General features: G+C 37.4%; 1 protein-coding gene across 1 annotated transcript in view; it reads right to left on the bottom strand.

Annotated features, from left to right (window-relative positions):
* Nucleotides 1-23,185, bottom strand: part of LOC134501490 (liprin-alpha-2-like) — a 126,170-nt gene that overhangs the window by 3,270 nt on the left and 99,715 nt on the right. Inside the window, exon 3 of the mRNA XM_063309333.1 lies at nt 17,710-17,826. Coding sequence (XP_063165403.1) covers nt 17,710-17,826 — 117 coding nt within the window. The remainder of the gene's footprint in view (nt 1-17,709; nt 17,827-23,185) is intronic.

Below are 23,185 nucleotides of genomic sequence, written 5' to 3'. Positions count from 1 at the left end.
AAAGATCAGGGCATACTTTGATGGATCCAGAGGTCTAGCAGCCATAAAAGACCACTTCCAGGCATGCTCATAAACACGTAGTTTGATTTTTTTCAGAGCTTACTTTATGAAACTTTGACAGGGGATATCTAAATGTCCAAACACAGCAAACACAAATGCATTTCAATGGGCAGCAACGTGCATTTTATTGTCTTATCTGGGACAAAACCAATGTTGCCTGATGTTGGTAACAAAACCAAAAGCTAAAATAAAATAACTATGCAGACAGTAAGCGTATACACAAAGATACATATAGAAACATAAACATAGAATGAAGGGTATTAACTCCTTGCATTTGCCCACTTAAAAGTAGCCCTTCCATTGCAAAGCAAGATCTTCAGAATATGGAAAGGTGTTGATTCTTAGTGAGATGTCTTCATAATAAATTGACACACAAAAGTTACTTTATAAAATGGTTTTGGCAATCCATTATTTTACTGCATTACATTTTAAAAAATCTGCTAAAATAATTATAAAATACTCATATGCAATTAAAAGAGTCCAATATAATAAATAATGGTTTCTGTATTTGCCTGAGGTTTCTATATGACTAGGCTTTTATCAAACTAATAAACTGTAGGTTTGATTATTTATAAATTTCACAGAAATAAACTGCTCATTATCCTGATGTTTTAAATTTGGAATATTTGGATTCAGTCCAACTTTATTTCATCAATGAACTAAATTAGTTCTTTGGCTTAATTATTTTTAGTTGACAATCAGTTCATTTTTTTAGAAAAGAAGTAATTACATTATCACAAATGACATTGTTATGATTTGCTTGAAAACTGTTCTTCAGTGAGAGTCTTCACAGATGAATTCTGACCATTTAGTTAAGATGCAGCACCATGAAAAATCTTTTTATATCACATTTGTCTTCTAATTAGTCTGCTATGTTTATATGCACCATATGAAAATTAAGAAAGCAAGGAAGGGCATGGGCCAATAAAAGACAGTACAGCAAATCCAAAAAAAAACTAAGAAAAATAAAGTAGCTACAGGAGGAAGGAGTATTAGGTATGTTTATTAAAATTTATAAGAGAACTCTAGTAAGATTTTATAACCTTTGAGGGACCGCCTCTTCCCGATTACATCTACCCATCCCATCAGATTAGTCTGGACAGGCATGTTACGGGACCCGTCCACTAAAGAGCTCCGTCTGATAGGACCCAGGAAGCGAGCCTTTTCTGCCATAGCACCTGCCCTTTGGAACACCATCCCCCTGAGGTGAGATTGGACCTGACCCTACTGGCCTTCCAGAGATCTCTCAAGATGTAGCTTTTCCAGCAGGCCTGGGGATGCCTTGGGAACAGGGAACCTGAGAGATGGCTTTATTATGTATGAGTTTTTAAATACTTTCCCATGTTATACACATGTGTCTTGCTTTCTATGGTTATTTTAAGATGTGTTTTTATTGTTTTGCTTTTACTGTACACTACCCAGAGTCACATTTGTGAGATGGGCTACCACAAATTTGATAAACAAATAAATAATCATGCAACAGCTCAACTTAATTAATAAATTGTTGCTAAAATCACATTTCTAAAACATTTTGTTGTTGATATATAAAAATCATAGAATTTGGAGTAAAATGTCTGAAATTTTATTTTTACTTGATCTAGTGAAGTGAAGTCAAGCTTCACCAAGCATTTTGGCTTCTCTGTTTTGAAAGGAAACAAAGATCTTCCTTTTGGAATACATCCACAAGCTTTTTTGATAATGCTTTGTAAGAAAATGAAGCTTATCTTTCATATTTAAAATGAAATTATTCTAGCCGGCTTGGATCTTAAGGGATAAGGTAATAATAGCATGGTATTCACGCTTCATGAAACACAGGTAAAAACCATTTGTTGGCCTCAACATTATCTCAAAAATTATCAAGTAGCTTGTCATTCGGCAGTGCATAATAGCAGAATCTTCTAACAAATATTTAAATTAAAAATTTAAAATGCAAACTTTTGTTCTACCTTGTTATGTAACAGCTTCTGATGATAATAATCTTTGCTGTGTATTTGCCTCACAGATGCAGAGAAAACAAAGGGATGTTGTCATCTAGAATTATTGTTTCTCCAAGATATATTGCATGGTCAGTCATAGCTTAAGGAGCCTCAAGGTAGAAACTGCTGCAGAACTAATACTGTTTGACAGACAGAACTACACCATTAAATTCACACACACACACACAAACACAAACTGCAGGGTCGCAACAGCAGTTTAAAAAAACCTACAAGAACCTAAGCATCAAATTAGTCAGCAGAAATAATCCCACTAGTGTAGGAAACCCGGAAGGACAGAAACTGTTGAAATGCATAATCTTCCATTTTCAAAGCCCTATATAGGTTAGTTCCAGGCCACAAGAGGCCTAACTCCTCCAAAGAGAATATTCCTGTCCTGTTCAGTCAAATTGGGAAAGGACATTATGGGTCCCTTGGGGGTGAGCCTTTCTTGGTAATGGCCCATATTTCTGGAACAATGTACCCACTCAAATCCTGAGAGCCTATACAATTTTAACATTCCAGAAAGTGGTGAAAACCTGGTTTCTCCTGCAAGCATTTGGAGCCCGAGCTGGCATTGTTTTTAACTTTTTATTAGGGCAATTAAATTTATTTTTTCAGGTTTTAACTACTGTTTTAAGATATTTATATTTTTATGTGTGCTGCCTAGAGTTTGTTGAAATGGGTGGAATATAAATGAGATATGCATATGTGTGTATATACATATACCTCCCTCTATATATCCTTCACAGCAGCAGACCTCAGGATACAGGGAACCAGCAGAGAACACTACATACCAATCAATACTCCTCCTCCAGCTTCCTCCACCTGACCAATGGGACGGTACCAAAAACATCACTCAAACAGTGCCTTCCCCTTCCTTCCCACTCCTTGCAAAAATGAAATAAAATACAATTCCCAATCCACATTTCCAGAACTTATGGTGTGCCTTTATCTGGTTATTTATAAAAGCAAATCTAAATGGTTGCAGTAAAGGGGTACGTGCCAGAACATGAAGCCTTTTAGTTAAAAGCTTATTGCTAGCTGTAACAATGGAAGGATCCAGAACATAGATGTAATGTAAAAGCAGCTTACATGTAAAGGATTTTCTTATGATGTGCTGCACATAAAATGACTGAAGGCAACTAAGTTTTGTTTTCTTGGTTTCTAAACCAGATGTTTTAATTGCACAAGTAAGGAAGGCAAGTTCACAAATTCAGTATTCCAAATGAGGCTTTCAAGAAAAGGACTGGACTGAAATGTTCGTGATCATAATTTAATATCCATACCTCTTCAGGCCCAGTACAAAAAGGGAGATGAGACAAAATGGACTTAAGATGTTTTAGTGTGCTTCAGTTAAATCAAAGGAAGGGGTGAGTAATGACAATTCCTTTCAGTTTTGTTAGATTAACATGCATCATCCTTTATCATTGGCCAAGGGCTGATAAGAACTGGAGTTCAACATCTAGAGAAGTATATGTTGTCTTTTCCTGCCTTAAGGGATGGAGAAGGATTGAAATCTTGGTTGGATAAGATCAAGATCTTTATCTACTTAAGGCTAAGACTGGAGAAAAAAGTTCAGTAAGATGAAAGATCCATCTGAGGCTGATATCACCCCCCGCCCCGCAAAAAAACCTTGATGTTGCCAGTCATTATTCCCTATTGCATGTAACTGCCTGTACAAAAGAGCTGAGCCTAGTTCAAGGAGAATTTTATTTTTGTAAAGGAGTAAAATCAGTTGAAGTATTCTCACATTCTAATATTTTGATCTTCAAAGAAGGAAATGATTCTTGTCTCCACTAATCTAGCTGTATAAGCTGTTTCAAAAAGCTTATTTCTTTCAGTAGTTTGAAGAATTATTCTGGAACTACAAACCCAACATCAGAATACTTAGGCTCCTTCAAGTCCAGTTTATTTTATTTTTATTTGTTTGTTTATAGTTCATAATCTTCAGCAAAGGATCGTTACCTTGTCGTGGTGCTGGAGCTTGAGCACCTCAATGATGCCATGAGCTAAACCGTGAAGGGCCACCCAAGACGGGAAGGTCATGACAGAGAGGTCAGACTAAATGCGATCCCTGGGGAAGGTAATGGCAACCCACCTCAGTATTCTTGCCGTGAAAACTAAATGGATCAGTACAACCAGAGATATGTCGGTATACCATCGGAAGATGAGACCCCCAGGTCGGAAGATGGTCAAAATGCTACTGGGGAGGAACAGAGGATGAGCTCAACTAGCCCCAGACGTGATGACGCAGCTAGCTCAAAGCCGAAAGGACGGCTAGCGGCCGACGGTGCTGGTGGTGAACGGCGAATCCGATGTTCTAAGCATCAACACACCATCGGAACCTGGAATGTAAGATCTATGAGCCAGGGCAAATTGGATGTGGTTATTGGTGAGATGTCAAGATTAAAGATAGACATCCTGGGCGTCAGTGAACTGAAATGGACTGGAATGGGCCACTTCACATCAAATGACCACCAGATCTACTACTGCGGACAAGAGGACCACAGAAGAAATGGAGTAGCCTTCATAATTAATAGTAAAGTGGCTAAAGCAGTGCTTGGATACAACCCCAAAAACGACAGAATGATCTCAATTCGAATTCAGGGCAAGCCATCTAACATCACAGTGATCCAAATATACGCCCCAACCACAAATGCTGAAGAAGCTGAAGTAGAGCAGTTCTATGAGAATCTGCAGCACCTACTGGACAACACGCCTAAAAGAGATGTTATTTTCATCACAGGAGACTGGAATGCTAAGGTGGGCAGTCAAATGACACCTCGAATTACAGGTAAGTATGGCCTGGGAGAACAAAACAAAGCAGGACACAGGCTGATAGAATTTTGCCAAGACAATTCACTCTGCATAACAAACACTCTCTTCCAGCAACCTAAGAGACGGCTTTATACGTGGACTTCACCAGATGGACAACACCGAAATCAGATTGATTACATCCTTTGCAGCCAAAGGTGGCGGACATCTGTACAGTCGGTAAAAACAAGGCCTGGAGCTGACTGTAGTTCAGATCACGAACTTCTTCTTGCACAATTTAGGATCAGACTAAAGAGATTAGGGAAGACCCACAGATCTGCTAGATATGAGCTCACTAATTTTCCTAAGGAATATGCAGTGGAGGTGAAGAATCGATTTAAGGGACTGGACTTAGTAGATAGGGTCCCGGAAGAACTATGGACAGAAGTTGGCAGCATTGTTCAGGAGGCGGCAACAAAATACATCCCAAAGAAAGAGAAAACCAAGAAGGCAAAATGGCTGTCTGCTGAGACACTAGAAGTAGCCCAAGAAAGAAGGAAAGCAAAAGGCAACAGTGATAGGGGGAGATATGCCCAATTAAATGCAAAATTCCAGAGGTTAGCCAGAAGAGATAAGGAATTATTTTTAAACAAGCAATGCGCGGAAGTGGAAGAAGACAATAGAATAGGAAGGACGAGAGACCTCTTCCAGAAAATTAGAAACATTGGAGGTAAATTCCAGGCAAAACTGGGTGTGATCAAAAACAAAGATGGCAAGGACCTAACAGAAGAAGAAGAGATCAAGAAAAGGTGGCAAGAATATACAGAAAACCTGTATAGGAAGGATAACAATATCGGGGATAGCTTTGACGGTGTGGTCGGTGAGCTAGAGCCAGACATCCTGAAGAGTGAGGTTGAGTGGGCCTTAAGAAGCATTGCTAATAACAAGGCAACAGGAGACGACGGCATCCCAGCTGAACTGTTCAAAATCTTGCAAGATGATGCTGTCAAGGTAATGCATGCTATATGCCAGCAAATTTGGAAAACACAAGAATGGCCATCAGACTGGAAAAAATCAACTTATATCCCCATACCAAAAAAGGGGAACACTAAAGAATGTTCAAACTATCGAACAGTGGCACTCATTTCACATGCCAGTAAGGTAATGCTCAAGATCCTGCAAGGTAGACTTCAGCAGTTCATGGAGCGAGAATTGCCAGATGTACAAGCTGGGTTTAGAAAAGGCAGAGGAACTAGAGACCAAATTGCCAATATCCGCTGGATAATGGAAAAAGCCAGGGAGTTTCAGAAAAACATCTATTTCTGTTTTATTGACTATTCTAAAGCCTTTGACTGTGTGGACCATAACAAATTGTGGCAAGTTCTTAGTGGTATGGGGATACCAAGTCATCTTGTATGCCTCCTGAAGAATCTGTATAACGACCAAGTAGCAACAGTAAGAACAGACCACGGAACAACAGACTGGTTTAAGATTGGGAAAGGAGTACGGCAGGGCTGTATACTCTCACCCTACCTATTCAACTTGTATGCAGAACACATCATGCGACAAGCTGGCCTTGAGGAATCCAAGGCTGGAGTTAAAATCTCTGGAAGAAACATTAACAATCTCAGATATGCAGATGATACCACTTTGATGGCTGAAAGTGAAGAGGAACTGAGGAGCCTTATGATGAAGGTGAAAGAAGAAAGTGCAAAAGCTGGTTTGCAGCTAAACCTCAAAAAAACCAAGATTATGGCAACCAGCTTGATTGATAACTGGCAAATAGAGGGAGAAAATGTAGAAGCAGTGAAAGACTTTGTATTCCTAGGTGCAAAGATTACTGCAGATGCTGACTGTAGTCAGGAAATCAGAAGACGCTTAATCCTTGGGAGAAGAGCAATGACAAATCTCGATAAAATAGTTAAGAGCAGAGACATCACACTGACAACAAAGGCCCGCATAGTTAAAGCAATGGTGTTCCCTGTAGTAACATATGGCTGCGAGAGCTGGACCATAAGGAAGGCTGAGCGAAGGAAGATCGATGCTTTTGAACTGTGGTGTTGGAGGAAAATTCTGAGAGTGCCTTGGACTGCAAGAAGATCCAGCCAGTCCATCCTCCAGGAAATAAAGCCAGACTGCTCACTTGAGGGAATGATATTAAAGGCAAAACTGAAATACTTTGGCCACATAATGAGAAGACAGGACACCCTGGAGAAGATGCTGATGCTAGGGAGAGTGGAAGGCAAAAGGAAGAGGGGTCGACCAAGGGCAAGATGGATGGATGATATTCTAGAGGTGACGGACTCGTCCCTGGGGGAGCTGGGGGTGTTGACGACCGACAGGAAGCTCTGGCGTGGGCTGGTCCATGAAGTCACGAAGAGTCGGAAGCGACTAAACGAATAAACAACAAATAGTTCATAATATAAGACAGACTATTCTTGTAGAAATTTCCAAAGCAGCTTGTTAAAAAGAATTGAAAACCAAGTGTCAGACAAAACCTTGTTAGCTCACACAGTTATGTGAGTCCAAACTAATTTATGGAATTAATTTAATTTCTGTGGAATGTGAGTTTTAACTTTTTTCTTTTTGTATAATATTTTTAACTATTCACTTTAATTATGGATGCCATAAGGGGCAAATGTTGGATACTACAAACATTTTCAAGCAACACAGTGGAATCAAGTATCATAGACAATCTTGCACGAATTGTTTAAACAATGCAATGCAGTACTATACTACACAGTATATGTAAAATTCCTCGTCATCATTCACATTATGTTACAAAGACTGAGACTGTAAGGAATTTGACAGCTTTATCCAGTATAAAATTAAAGCTTATAAAAACATGGCTTTCATAATAAAATGTTTTATTGAATATTATCACCTCAGAAACACAAAGAAGTCTTTTTTGGCTGATTACTACAAAAACTGCATTTCCAAATTTAAACTTATGACATTGTTTCAAATGTCATAAAGAGAAGCCAGAAGTGAGAACTTCAGCAAAATATTGAAGTTCAGGTATGAGATATTCTACTCCCCACTCTTTTTTTGGCTTTGAATAGCCTCTACCCACCCCAACACTTAATGATTTGTTACCACTAAGCATATTTCAGTCCTCACTGGATTGTTGGCTGGGGTCAGTGATGGTGTACCTACCTACCCTTAGGGTTTTCTCTCAATATTTTGTTTTTGTGCACAGCATAGTCAACAATCAATGACTTGTTGAATTAGACTGAACTGATCACAGTACTTTCAAATACTGAAAAGCTAGTTTCAATGCAAGTTTCAATCAATAAATATATATTTTAACAAAATGCCGTGCAGTATAATGCTAGAAAATATATCATCTTTGTTTCACAAGAAATGCAACAACTATGACAACAACACTCAAGATGCTGGGATGTATATTCCACTTCTTCTATAAGCTGATGATGCGGCTATCCTTTCACTAACATCTGTAGGACTTAGGTGAGCTCTCAAAGCTTTCACCCATTTCTGCCAAGAGCATTTAATGACCAAAAAACCAAAGTGGTAGTTTTTGCCAATAACAACAACAACAATAATAATAATAATAATAAATGGGCCATTGAAGGGAAGGAAATTGAGCAGGCTAAAAGCTTCAAGCTTTTGGGGATAGAGGTCCAGTCTACAAGTACCTGGAAGATACAAATTGATTGTACTGCTTCACAAGCATAAAGGACTACAGCAACTATTATGAATTTCATTTGGACAAGGGGTAGGAAATGCATACAAGCAGCTACATAACTTTTTATAGCAAAACCCTTGGCTCAAATGTGGTATGGTACTCAGGTGGGATCATCCCCTCACTATAAATCACTTGAAGCCAGACAAAGTTTTTGTGAACCCTTTTTCAAGTGCCTAGAAGTGTATCCAATGTGATGCTCAGAAGGCAATTAGAGCAACAAAAAGCAGAGGTGAGACCATGGCTGTTAATACTCACCTATTGGCTCACATGCCACTTCTTCCCATCCGGACTGATTCCATTAGTCCTGACAGGCCATTTTCAATCTTTGTGGCCACAAGCAGTTCTGGGGAACCCTACTCCTTAAGCCTTGCCACCTGAGCAACTGCTTCTTCTGGAATACCCTTAGAGTAAAAGAATCATTAAAGAAAGGATCCTAGATACAGAATTCCAGAATGAAGTCAGCCATGTTCCAGCCCACATTAGAGCCAGCACAATTATTCTAGATGGGAACTGGGCAGCCCACAGTTTTAGTATTAACATCAAGAAAGTTTATAAAGGTATTTTAGTGTTTTAATATTATAGTGTTGTGCTAGCTAACTTTTTTTTTTCTCTCTCTCTCTCTTATAGATTTCAGTGTTATTATTGAAATGGGTGTAATTTTTCTGCTGGTATTTTTTGCTGGATTATGACCAAAATAAAGATTTCATTGATTTATGACAACAAATGCTCTCCAGAGAAATCCTCTCTTCTTTCTTTCCAGCAGAACAAAATAGGCCATAACTGCTGTTTCTGCACTTCCTTACCAAAATAACCAGTGGGGGCACTGTAACATTTTGCACTATTTATGCCTCTATTTGACATTGCAATGCCTTGCTCTTGACCCCCAAAAACAAGTCAGACTGATTATAAGTATCAGAACAATTTGGGGAAAAGGAGAAATATAATACTTTAATAACTCAGGAGATTTCCCAAGCTGGCTAGAAGATTATCAGAATCATACTGACTACTAAGAAAGACAACACTTCCTTTCCAGTTTTTTTTCCCCCTCTTTGTCTATTGCTTGATCCTTGTTATGTATGCAGTATCACATGTACAAACCCATCTTCTGTGTTATAAACAGAGGAAAATGGCTTATATCAGGTCAAATTAATTGTTTGTTCAGCTCAGTACCGCATTATCTACACTGGTAATGTGCCTCCATTTCAGACATTTCCTCTCACTGGTTCATTACAAGTGCTTTATGGGATCTGGGACTTTCTGCATGGAAGTTCTCTATCATTAAGCAATTTAAATTCTCCCTTTAATAATCATGACAGATGAAGAAAACACATCTTCGGGAAATGAATTTAATGACTTAACTGTAAATGCATTTGTTAAAGTCTCATCAACTTGTTAATTTTTGCCTTGTTATAAAAGTAGGCCAACACCTATATGATATAAATAGAACCTCTCCTTTAAATGTATTGCATCTGGCTTACAAGTTTTCCTGAATTATGCATTAGAAATTATGTACATGTGTTGATTTACTTCTTTAGCATTGCTTCTTGTAGGGCAGAAGTGGGATGGAAAATAATAGTTATAACTGTATAGTTAATCACCACAAAGACTTCTTGGCTTTTAAAATAAGACACAAGTGACACATTCAAAGATCCAGCAGGGAAAAGAGGAATTTCAACAGATGTTCCTGATCAAGGATAGTGAAGAAACTGAGATTAGTGACATCCTGCAGAAACAAACATAGCAGCAGCCTGCTTAAAGTGCTATGATCATTCATGTCATTAGAAGTGTTAAAAGCATAGCAGGGAAGCATAAACATTCTAGCCATTAATTAAACACCCTGGCCATCAATCAGTGCCAAAAATTATGCTAGTAGCAAAATTGTCAGCAATCTCTAAATTAATCTAGCAGCTGTAATAAAACTCCTTTTTACTTCAGATTTAAGTGATAAAAAGAACCTTTTAAAATAATTGTCATAATGCTCCAAGTCGACAGTATATAGGATTTTAAAAGGCTATAAATTCATAGCTCAGAAAAGTAAACTAAAGGATCCCCAGAACCTTCAAATTCAACAGCAAATGGAGTTGGCAGAAAACAGATTTCTATGCTTTAAAAGCTCCTTCCTTCAAAATAATGAAAGAAATGGAGGGGACATATATGTAAGATTCACTGACTCAAACAAAATAATCCAGTGACAAAGGAAAGCAATTACTGCTAATCAAAAGCATTGAAGTGCCAGATCAAATACTACATAACACGAGTAAAATCTCTGCAAAAAACAGCTAATCAAAATCTCTTCTTGCTTCCAGCAACTGATGCATGCAGGAGAGAATTCACTGGCTATGCCATGAACATCTGCTCAGTGTATGCAGTTAAACCTTGATGATATCCATCATGCACAATAATTGTTTCCCTTATATAATCTAGTTTACATATTGGATTTTTCTAAGGTAGCATCTAAATATGCATGTACTCATACTTAAAGAGAGCAAGAGCACACCTGGGACTCTCTCTCAGATAAAAAGAATCCAAATGGGGTTTCTTTCTCACCACCCCCAGCAAGAGTTATTCTTTCTCTCTTTCAACTTCCAAAGAGATGCTTAAAGGAAAGGGTGAGCCGATGAGATGCATTGGTAAAATTGACAATAGAATTAATGCATGGTAATTTATTACATTCAAGAGCCTTGTGTGGCACAGAGTGGTAGGAGGCAGTATTGCAACTGAAACTCTCCCCATGACCTGAATTCAGTCCCAGCAGAAGCTGAATTCTGGGGCAGCCGGCTCAGCCTTCCATCCTTCCAAGGTTGGTAAAATGAGTACCTAGCTTGCTGGGGAGGATGACAACTGGGGAAGGCAATGGCAAACCACCCCTCTATAGTCTGCCAAGAAAACGTTGCCAAAGCAGTGTCCCCCCAAAGGGTCAGACATGACTTGGTGCTTGCACAGGCGACCTTTCACCTCACAATTTATTACATTCGAATAAGAATTACTCCCTCCATAAATCGAGACACAGAATGTTGGCAGAATTGTAGCCAAAGTGGTAAAAATGAAAATTAAATGATCTTTTGCAGTACAAATACTCTTTTGGGAAACAAAAACTTTACATTAAAGGGCAACACTCTTTTGAACAGCCCAATGAAGACTACCATGCTCCATGGTCACTTAATGCTGTATCTGTTTGTGGAAAGTATTGAGTGGGTTGAGATTGTGGAATAAAAGGTAACATGCTGGATAATGCTCCTGCTGGAAAGGGAGCATTCTACATTGCATTATTTGTTGTGCATTGTCTTTGTATCCCATACAAGCACCTTTAAAAACCCTGAAAAGCCCAGAAACAATGTTCAGCTGATCTTGCCCACTTATGCCTATTTCCTTTTCATTACACCCTGTTTCAATGCATATTTTCTCTACTCTTGGCTACTGAAATCAATCATTCAGTAAGAGAACAGTAAGGTTTTTGGTGCTCATCTATAGCATACAGTGCAAAGACTGTAACAGCCACTATGTAGGACAGACAGAAGACCAGCAGAGTGCATCCACAAGCACCAACCAGCAGTCAGAAGACATGACAAAAACCTTAATCTCACAACACATGGACAGATTCAACCGGGAAACTGTGAGCATCCTATACCAAGCTAAATCTAAAAACACTAGGGAATTCCTGGAAGCTTGGCATTCAGACAAATAAGCCATCAATAGACACACAGAGATAAACCACATATACACACCATTCAAAAGAGACAGTAAAAAACCTAGGAGGAAGCAGAAAGATTAGAACATATCCCCTCCAACAGCCCTCATTTAGATAAGCAAGGATCAATGCCAGACAAACAGGCAGAGAACAATACTCTAATCAAGGAACCACCAAGGAGAAAATGACACCCCAGCCAAAACTGGCAGGGCAAGCTACTATATATAAACAGACAGCAAACCCCACATTCACTTGTACTGATGTTACCTAGTTGGATAAGGAAACATCTGCAATCAAGCAACCAAGCTCAGAGAGCACCAAGAACTTCACAGTTCAACCCTGAACTACATATATTCTCTTCTATTGGAGCAAGAGAAACAGTGTGGAAAAAGTCAAAATAGTACAGTTACTCTGGAGTTATATTCTAAATACTTTGTTTTATTGATATGAATGAAAAGTATTCATTTTATTAGTTCATATGGACCCAAAAGGAACCTTTACTAAGGTATTGCATTATGTGAAGACATCTAGATTTAACAATACATTGATTTCTTTAATTATAGATCTAGCACTTTAATCAAGCAAAATAACATATAATTAAGATTTTATTCATTTTATGTTTGATTCCTAGAAATAAATCACCACTTTAGGGTTGATTCCAGGTTACAGTGCATAGCTCTGAGCTGTAAATAAAGGCACTAAACAAATCTTCATATTTTCTTCCTATAATGCTTCTTAATATGCTATCTATAGCAGAAGTAGGGAACCTGTGGCCTTCTAGATGTTGCTGAACCACAATTCTCATTAGTCCCAGTTAGCAGAGCCAAAGGCAAGAGATACTGAAACTGTAACTCAGCAACATCTGGGGAGCAATAGCCTCTCTGTTCTTGGATTAAAGAATAGTTTATTAAAAAGACAGATGCTTTTGAAATTGATCCTTAAAGAGTAATGTCCTTACATTACATACCTTCTCTTGATCCATATTCAACTTACATGTATCATACACTCCTACATAATTAGAAGTGGAGAATCCTCTACAGCATGAATAAAGTTCTATGTGCACAGTTCTATGTAAGTGATCTGTACATAAATTAAGTTGCCTTGTCATGTTACTGAGAGGGATATTACAGAACATGACACATATTTGAAGATAGACAGCTCACAGGTAAAAGCAGTTTAGGTTGGAATGTTTGACCTTTAATTGCAAGTTGTAAGTAGCCAACCCTCCAGAACTTTAGTACCACTGCAACAGCACTTCAGAGGCTGAGGAACCAATAATTTGATGGTTTAAAAAAGAAGTGGGTGGGTGGGACTCAGGATGTTGAAAACATGAAGTAAGCTTTTATTACAGCTAGTCCTTGACTGATGACCATTCAAAGTTATGATAGTGCTGAAAAAAGTGACTTACAACTGGTCCTCACACTTACGACTGTTCCAGCATCCCCATAGTCTCATGATCAAAATTTGGATGCTTGGCAACCAGCATGTATTTATGATGTTTGCAGCATCTCAGGGTCACATGACTGCCATTTTGACCTTCCCAGCTGGCTTCTGACAAGCAAAGTCAGTGGGGAACCACATGATTCACTTAACAACCACAGCAAAAGGGTCATAAAATTGAGTGGGTCATGTGATACCTCACTTAACAACTGTACCACTTAACAAATTTTACAGTCCCTATTGTGATCGTAAGTCAAGGACTACCTGACAGTACTTGTCTTTGAGGAGACATACAATATTAAAAGAAGGAAATGATCAGAAAAGTGTGGTTGGAAAGACACTTACAGAAACCAGTACTAGTGTTTTAAGAGCTAAATCTTCTAAATCCAACATGACACCAACTTCATAGCAATCATAGATTACAGAATAAATCCATGATTGCTGTGAAGCTGGGGAAAGTAATTTACGTTTTTCATACCTTTTCATACATTACAACCTGTAATGAACTGAAGATATATTTCTTAAATAAATATTACAGTGTATAATTGCCAAAGTTGTATGAAACAGTTTGTTTTTCTAATTTTCTAGAAAGTTTAAGTAGCATAAATCATAGAGCACTGTCTGCACTTTCTCATTATCATTTTTAATTGTTTAAAAAAATCACACCAAATTTACACTTTCAATGTGACTTCTATTCATATAACTGTGATACTGTCAAAGCATGAAAATGGAATTGGGATTTAAATAAACTGCATCACCAAAAGTTTACTATTAAAATAGCAAAAAGAGATGACTGAAAGGTTTGATTCTTTGGAAAGATAACAACAACTCTAACCATAAAACCATAGCAATGATACCTCAATAGTAATCATTGAAATATCATTTGTTCATTAAATTGGCTGTGTGGTTTGTGTTTTTTTTTGAATGCAAATGGGAGCTCTGTGGAGAAATCTGTATTGTTTAAAAATTACTGTAGAGAGAAAACAGAAGCCTGGTTTAAGTCTGTTTACTTTTTCTTGTGTGATCCTCTACCCATACCCTATTCTCTTATCCCGTCTTAATTTTCATTCACTTAGTCTGATCAGTAGTATTGCCAACGTTTGTCGGTCTATTGCATTTCCTCTGCACTTTAAATCTCTTTCATTCTCCTCATGTAAAAACACACACACCCCAAATTCCTCAGTTTTCTCATTGCTATCAAGATAATTTTGAATGTTGTCTTCTAGAATATTAGCTATATGATTTTGTATCATCTGAAAACTAAGTAAGATTTTCCTTCACCTCTTTATCCAAATCATTACTGAAAATGATGAAGATTAGAGTGCCTAGGACTGAAACTTCCCACACTCAATATCTTTTTTATTCTGATCAGGCATGATTGATGAACCCTAAGTATGATTTTTAGGCCAGCCAGCTGTCCTTAAATATCACACTACCACCCATGTTTGACAGAAAATTCATTGTCTCTGACTTGTCTTGTACTAAGTGAATATCTAGGTCTGCAATAGTCTGCTTGTTCTAAATCTATAGTATTTTTGCAATAGTCTATTTGTGTATCTCATAGTGCATCATTTATTTAAATATTCAGTTCAAACAAATGCACATTTCTCCTTTTTAAAAAAATCTATTTTGGGAATGCATCATTGTCAGAAATACTAAAATTGCCAGAGAGCCTTTCTGCTTAAATTACACCTCGGAGTACCAAATAATTAAATGATGGTAGACTCATTGAACTTTCATAAGAATTTACTTTTTAAAGAACTTTTGAATATTTTTATTTTTAAGGTGGAATTTAGTATGAAACTTTTGAAGCTCTTGGCCTGGTACTTTCAAGGGTTAATGTCCTGTTACTTTCATCCCATTCTGTCAAAAAATGCAGCAGAGTAGGTGCTTTGATATTTCTCCATTATAACCTGTCATCCACCCTTTTGTCTAATCAGATGTTACACATGAATTGGATATTGGCTGATACTCATGATCTTACTATATAATACTACATGAAATTTTATTATATATAAACTGTGAGACAGAAAGTGTATTATATGTCTGTTGATTTAGAGAAACTGTGTGATAAAAAGAATCAGTCTGAATTATGAAATTATAGGAATATGACATTGAAGGTTTGTAGCTAAATGGAGATGAGACCAGTCTATGAGGGAAATAAAGCACACAAGACTAAATGGAATGCTTAATAAACAGGTTAATGTTGAACAAGGAGTAAGGTAATGACATGTGATGTCCCCTTGATTGTTTGATGTATTTTTGCATAAATGGAGAAGGAATGCTTGGGGTGACCAAATATGTGTACTGGTTGAGACCATGAGTATGTGTATATATGGATGCAGACAATGCCATGTGGTTAATAAAGAACATGAATGATTTGCATGATGCAAGGAGGTGCACAGAACTGAAAGTTAATATATCAAAATCCAAGGCCTTTGTGTTTCATGGGGAAAATGGAGGGAATGATGACAAGTATGGTATATGTACAGCCATTTTGCTTCTTTTGATGAATATTCACTCCTCACAACAGAAATTTCTCTTATTTTCCCATTTTTAGTAAATATTCTACTAAGGTACATAAGTTCATCTATTTTGCCTAGTTTCTCACCATCTCTGCCTTGCAATCTTTCACTTCGTTTTTCCTGTCAAACACAACTATCTTGGTCTTTAGTACATATTCTTGCTTACAGCTAATTTAAAACAGCTTTACAGGTAGTCCTCACTTAGTGACCACAATTGGGAACAGCAACTCTGTTGCTAAGTGCCACAGTTAAAAGTGGAAAATCAGGTGACTATGACAGACTTATAATGTTACTTCCCATCAGGTCGTTAAATGAATCACTGTGGTTGTTAATAAAACATCATGTGACTGAAACTTGCAATTTTACTTCCATGTTCTTCATTAACTCTGCTTGTTGCAAACTGATTGGGAAGCATGCAAATGGCAATTACATGACTGTTGGATGCTGTGACGGTTGTAAATGCATGACAGTTGTGAAGTGCCCAAATGGCAATCACTTGACTGCAGGATGCTGCTACAGTCATAAATGTAAGGATTGGTTGCAAAATTGCTTTTTTACACCATTGTAACTTTGAATGGTTGCTAAATGAGGCAGTTGGTAAGCGAGGACTACCTGTATGACAATAAAACAATCTAACAAAGGCAATCTAAGGAAGGAAGGGAGGATGAATGGATCTGGACTTTGCAATAAACCAAAAGGCCAACTTTTTCTGTTACCATAATGATTCTGGTAAAATTATAAAAACACAACAAAAATATATACTGTGAAACAAGGTTATATATATATATATATATATATATATATATGCAGTTACAAACTGCATGATAGGTAAATTTCAGCCATTTTCAATATCTTTTTTTTTAATGTTAGATTAAGGGCAGGTTAGAAGTAAGTATTTTTATTAGATCAATCAGTATTCCTGTGGCTTTCCATCATGATGCTAAATTAATATTTTATTTCAGATCTCAAAACCACTTATGCTGTAGTCCTATACCAATTTACGCGAGAATAAGTCCCATCTAACTCAATTGAAGTGATTTCTGAGTTGACCCAAATAAGATTGTACTGTTAATTCAGACAATACAGCTGCTCAAATAGCAGTGGCACATATGGCTGTCTCAAAACATTTATTTAAATAATTGTCCTATACATACTGTATATAGCTCATGAAAGTACAGTATATGGCTACACTTTGTTCTTTTCCATTTACTTTCTAAATCTGACCAATTTGTAGTATTTGTTGCAAAGTTTAAATGTATGTGTGAGAGCATGTGTGTTGAGTAGTAGTGAACTGTGGAGGAGATATATTGTACTACAAGCATATGATTCAGGGTTAATAATAAATAATAACTTTAGCCCTTTGAATTATCTGGCCTAACAGGATAGTTAAACCATATTTCAAATAAAACTGAGCTGGGAAAAAACAACTCATGAGAACGGTGGTGCTATAATCATAGGCTTTACTTGAAAATCTTAATGCTTAGAATCCTTACTTGTAGTAAAATATGTAGTATATGCTGGGAAGGAACATAATGTTGTGGGTGACAAGAGCAAATTCACATAATGAAATTTTGCATTAAAAGAAGACAAGAATCCAAGATATGCAGAACATACATTAGGGCAGGATATGGTCCTTTGAATGTTATTCTCAATGCTCGTACCAGCCGCAACCGTCATCTGAAAAAGTGTGCAACAAAGAGTGTACTGAATTCAAAAGTTTTGTTTGTAAAATAACACATATATTCAAATATTTAATGTCTCTGATTTCACACAACTGTAACTGTTTTACTAGAGGTCACAGCTTAGAAAATCTCTAACCTTAAACATAATTCTAGAAGGTAAAATGATGGTAAAATAATTATTGAATATTGATTAAAATTCAGTAATCATTAGCTAAATATATATAAAAATCAATATAAAAATCATGCATAGAATTTGATTTGAATAACCTCAGTTTGTAGACAGTAGGCTTCTCTGTTGAAGGGTATACTGTAAGTATACAGAACAGATCTGTTTTAGGTCTCTTGAAATAAAATGATAAGCAATACTGTGCTAATGCAAATATTTTGTTTAATTAAATGGAGTTTCCACAAGAGAAAATCTGCCTAGACTGTGTCTCATGTTCCTATCACAGTATCTTGCTATTTTCACTTAGAAAATTCAGAAAGTGCTACTTGTTTCACATTTTTGTAAATATTATGAATCTAGAGACATACAAATAGATTATGCCAAAACTTGTTACACAATTGTTTTATCAGGTAAGCTATGTCTTTTAGTCATATGCACTCTCCCTCTCCCTCCCTCTCTCTCCATATATATATATGTGTGTGTGTGTGTATGTAGGTGTACACACACATACACACACGCACACAAACACAGCATGCAGTAAATTAGAGAATGAAGATTTTCATGACTGCTATTCATTGTTGAAATGACTTCAGGGCAATGCCATGTGAGGCAACCAATGTATGTTGACATTTTGCTAGCCATGCTGCTAGTTTCTTCCAAACAGGTCTGAAACTGACCTTGGCAAGATATCATCTTGCCTGTATTCAGTGGAGTGGAATACCCACAACTAGTCTTTAACCACCATACTAGCTAACTGCTGTAATAACAACTGCCATCTACATGGCGGTTAGCAATTGGTTGTGGCATTCTACTCCATTGACCAAAAGCAGTCTTCAAGGACATGGCATCTGTTACCAAGTTCAATTTTAGTTCTGTTCTGAAGAAACTAGCAGTATAGCTAGCAAAACATAAATACATACACATTGTCTCACTGGAAAGTCATTTCACCAATAGACATTTTATTTCAACCTTCTAGGCAACTCATAAAAGTAACACAATTTATATTAAACTCTCAATTGTACATTCTGTGGTCTGTAAGATATATTTTGGCAAACCACAACCATTGTTTTTATTTGATACAAATAGGACATTTCTGTTACCTTATAGCTTTTGTTCTCACATATTTTAAATGTTCTGAAGTTCCTTTTTCTATCAAAGCTAAACTGTGTGCGGCATTAACTTACAATGTTTTGGAAAAGCTCTTTCCAACCGTTTGCAAATGTTTATAAACACAGGCAGGGAACCAGGTGAATTTACTCTATTTTGATCCCCTCTATCCCCAGGAAAGTTTCCATCACAAGAAGTGTCTCTATAGAGCATTCAAAATGTTCCTAAATTCTTGAGTTCAAAGAGAACATTCAGGATTTCACAGGAGATCTTATTACAGGAGAAATAACTAAGGAAAATGGCACCATCTGCATTTTTTTTCTTTTAAAACTGTAGGACTAAACAAAGGTATTTCCAGTTAAAACATGAGTAGGCAACTGACTGGGTAGAGGGTGAAAGTTAGAGTTGGTACAGCCGTGATATGCATGTTGGTGGGAACTGGGTTCTCCGTTTGCTCTGGATTTAAGGGAAGAGTTTGAGATTTTCTCCCTTGTTTTTGATTATGTCTCTAGCAAGTCCACGTTGTGGCTTATTTTATTTTTCTTCTTTTGTGTTCTGTGCCTCTAAAGTGTGGGATGTTAAAAGTACAAATTTTAGGCAGCTAGGTCAGAAGGAACTTTGAGGGCTGCAAAAAGGGGGTTTAAGGGCTGTATGAAGACCTGGGATCTCAGGTTGCCCACCCTGAGTTTAAAGGATCTTTGGGATGGGAGGCAGGGAGAACTACTAATGCCAGAGATTTTGATACCAGTGTCAGATGGTCTGAGGCACTATGGTATATATTCATGATTTTAAGGGAGGGCAAGGCTCAAATCAGTATCAGTGGCTTACCACATTGCGTGTAGAACAACATCCAGAGTTCCAAATTCTGAATGTTTGTAGCCAAGCAACCAGATCCAGTGAACGTATTTGAGCTGCCATGTGGCACAGTCATTTCTCTGCTCCAGCCTTCGCACCCAACTTTATCAGGCTTCCATTAATAATGCTTAAGATAAAATGCAGTGGCACAGATGATAACCCAGAGCCATAAAGGCTCTTCAAGGCACAGAGCCACTGCTATTTCTTGTCCCTTCCACCATCCAGGCACCAAAGACAGCTTGACCACTTCAGTTGAAGGCAGATGCGGCACCAGTGCTGCAGCTTCAGTGAGATCACAATGTGACTGCAAGGAGATCACTGTGCCAACATAGGGATCATGGTACCTGATTCTGTCATGGTCTACCTCAGGAAAATGGCTACATTGTTATATTGGCATTTCTTCATTTTTCGGTATTGCTTCCTTTCAAGAGAAGTCCTCCATGATTACTGGAGACTAAATAGATTTTATTCATGTCATAATTTAATTTGGGTGAGTGCTCCTCCTAAGTCAAGTTAGTCTGTGGATTCACTGGTACTATTGTTGGAAGTACTGATTCCTTTATAACCACAGTGTTTATGCCACTTAATAATGCCATTTTGTTCAAAACACAATTGGCATTTTAATTGTTGGTTTTATAGTTCATGTCCAAGCACCATTTCATACGTATGTAAAAACCAGGACTGACTCTTTGACCAAGAAAGCATGACAGCCATATGCAGAAAACAATTGATTGGTGTCTTTGAACAATTCAAATTGGCCTTTTTAAAAAAAATTAATGGCTGCCAGAGAATTCCAGGTCTCGATTGGATCTCAGTACAACGTGATTTTCAATTTTTTATATACCATAAGTTTGCTTCTTTCTCCAGTACAATTTGATGCAATTAGCAATTTTAGGGAAGTATATTTTGAGCAGAAAATCCAGCCCCCTTAAATTGTTCATTCATTACATCTAGTCTTTCTAGCGAACAGAATAAGCAAGGTGACTATCAGAAGGAAAATAGAATTAGTAAAACAAATTAAAATACACAAATAAATATTAAAGCATCAACAATACAAGTCAAAAGACTTGTTTGAAGAGGTAGTAGTTCAAAGGCCACATTTCACATTTAGCTTAGAGGACTCTGGCTGCTGCCCTTTAAAAATTAAACTATCTGGTTTGCATATTTACTGGGCTTATATGCTGCTCCAATCACTGACAATCCTGGCTAAATCCAGGTCTTGGGCCAAATAAAATATCACTTCTGTACAGGGAGTGTGACACCATCAAGAAGCAAAGATGGAATCTTCCTGGAATCTGATGGCCTCTGAACCCAAAGCCACTCTGTACCACCTAGTTTGATTCTGTTAAGAGAACTTCTGTTAATAAGACTTCCACTATGAATACCTCTGTGATATGCATTCGAGATTAGAAACCAAACCCAGTACTTTAAGGATCATGGCTTTAAACTGGTAATTCCTTCCAACTGCTCATCTTTATTAGGAAGTAATTCTCACTAAAATCCCTCTAGATTGAACCTAGTTAGATGCTCCGAAAGTGGTATTGCCAGACATATCTTTTATTCTGTTTAAATTCTTGTACTAGCTGTGCTCATTCCTGATTGGACTGACATATATTTATCACACATCTTATTTCAACTTTGTAAAGCACTTTTTATTAGGTGGCTTTTGAGAGCCACTCAGAAACGTCAAAGAGTGCAGTATGCCGCTGCTAAAACTTTGAAATGTAGTTTGGGAACCATGTGACCTGCTTGGTTATATCAGCTGCACTGACTGCCTTGCAATTCAAGGGCTATTACCTTTAAAATTTGAAAGCCTATTCCCTCCAGTGCCCAGTCTTTCTTATTTGCAGATGCACTCTCCTCCATGTGGCACTGCCTTCTGAGGCATAGTGGTTCATAAAATTGATGAGAACTTCCTCTGTGATTGTTATCTCTATATGGAATTCCCTGCTCCATGAGATTAAGCTATTTTCTTTATTTGGCTTCTACCAGCAACTGAAGGCTATTCTTCTTAAACCACAATTTGTTTCTGTTGTGCCTAATTGAATTTAATGATTCCTAATACGGCATCTGCATTGCTTTCTACATGCTGCTTTTAATTTGAAAAATGGTTTTATTTATGGATTCTCGTTACGTTTATGCCTATTTTTACATTTTGTAAATATCCTTTTTGGTGGAGAAAATGGAGTTATAATTTTACACAAATAAAAATAAACAACTTTTAGTGAAGGCTACACAGATGACTTCCAAATGCACATGGCTCATAATGTATTCTATTCCATTAATTGGTATGTTCCGGGTACTTGAAGTTGCATTTATATGTTCTTTACACGATGTTCAGAACTACCCTTCATTTGGTGAATTATACTACCCATTTCTTAAGTTCCATCAAAGTTGTTTTTGTGACTGTCATCTTATCTATAACATTCACCTTGTTCTACTGGCACTGATCTTTTGTTATTAAGGGTATTAAATCAAACATACTGTTTTTGTTGACCCCAAAATAAAACAACAATTGATTCAGCTTTTGGGTTTGCTCCTATCACTCTTAGCCAGCTAATTTCACTTTATAATCTGTATACTCAAACATTTACTTGGGAGGAATGCCACCAGATTATTCTCAAGGATGCTGTGCCCAGATCTCCAACTTAGAATATTTCTGTGTAAATAACTTTATACTGATTCACTATCATATTATTCCTATCCATAATCTTTGTTCCTCCAGTTCTATAATTTCCTACCTCCTTTTTCCCTTGATGACCATCATCATCATCATCATCATCATCATCATCATCATCATCATCATCTATCTTTCCTGTAGGAACAAAAGTATCATACTTGGGATTCTGCCCTCATTTCTGTGGTTAAATTTGGAGTTGAACCTGGACCTCACTAGTCCCAGTTCAACAACTGCTACACTACACTAGCTGTGCAGTGTTTTGGAAAAGAAATCTATCTATCTACACATACTGCACATAAACACACAGAGGCAAATGACTGCCAATGTAGAATGAGCGTTATTAAGTTTAAGTACCTTTTGAAGGGGCCGCAGTGGCTCAGTGGTTAAGAGACTGAATCAGAGGACCATTAAGGTCGACAGCTCGGCAGTTTGAAACCAAGAGCGTGAGCCACATGATGGAGTGAGCTCTGTCCCAGCTCCTGCTAACCTAGCAGTTCGAAACCATGCAAAATGCAAGTAGATGAATAGGTACCACTTTGGTGGGAA

The sequence above is a fragment of the Candoia aspera genome, chromosome 7 (genome assembly GCF_035149785.1).
Source record: "Candoia aspera isolate rCanAsp1 chromosome 7, rCanAsp1.hap2, whole genome shotgun sequence".
Lineage (NCBI taxonomy): Eukaryota > Metazoa > Chordata > Lepidosauria > Squamata > Boidae > Candoia > Candoia aspera.
The sequence above is the reverse complement of the archived record's forward strand: the minus strand, read 5'-3'. Positions and strand labels throughout refer to the sequence as shown.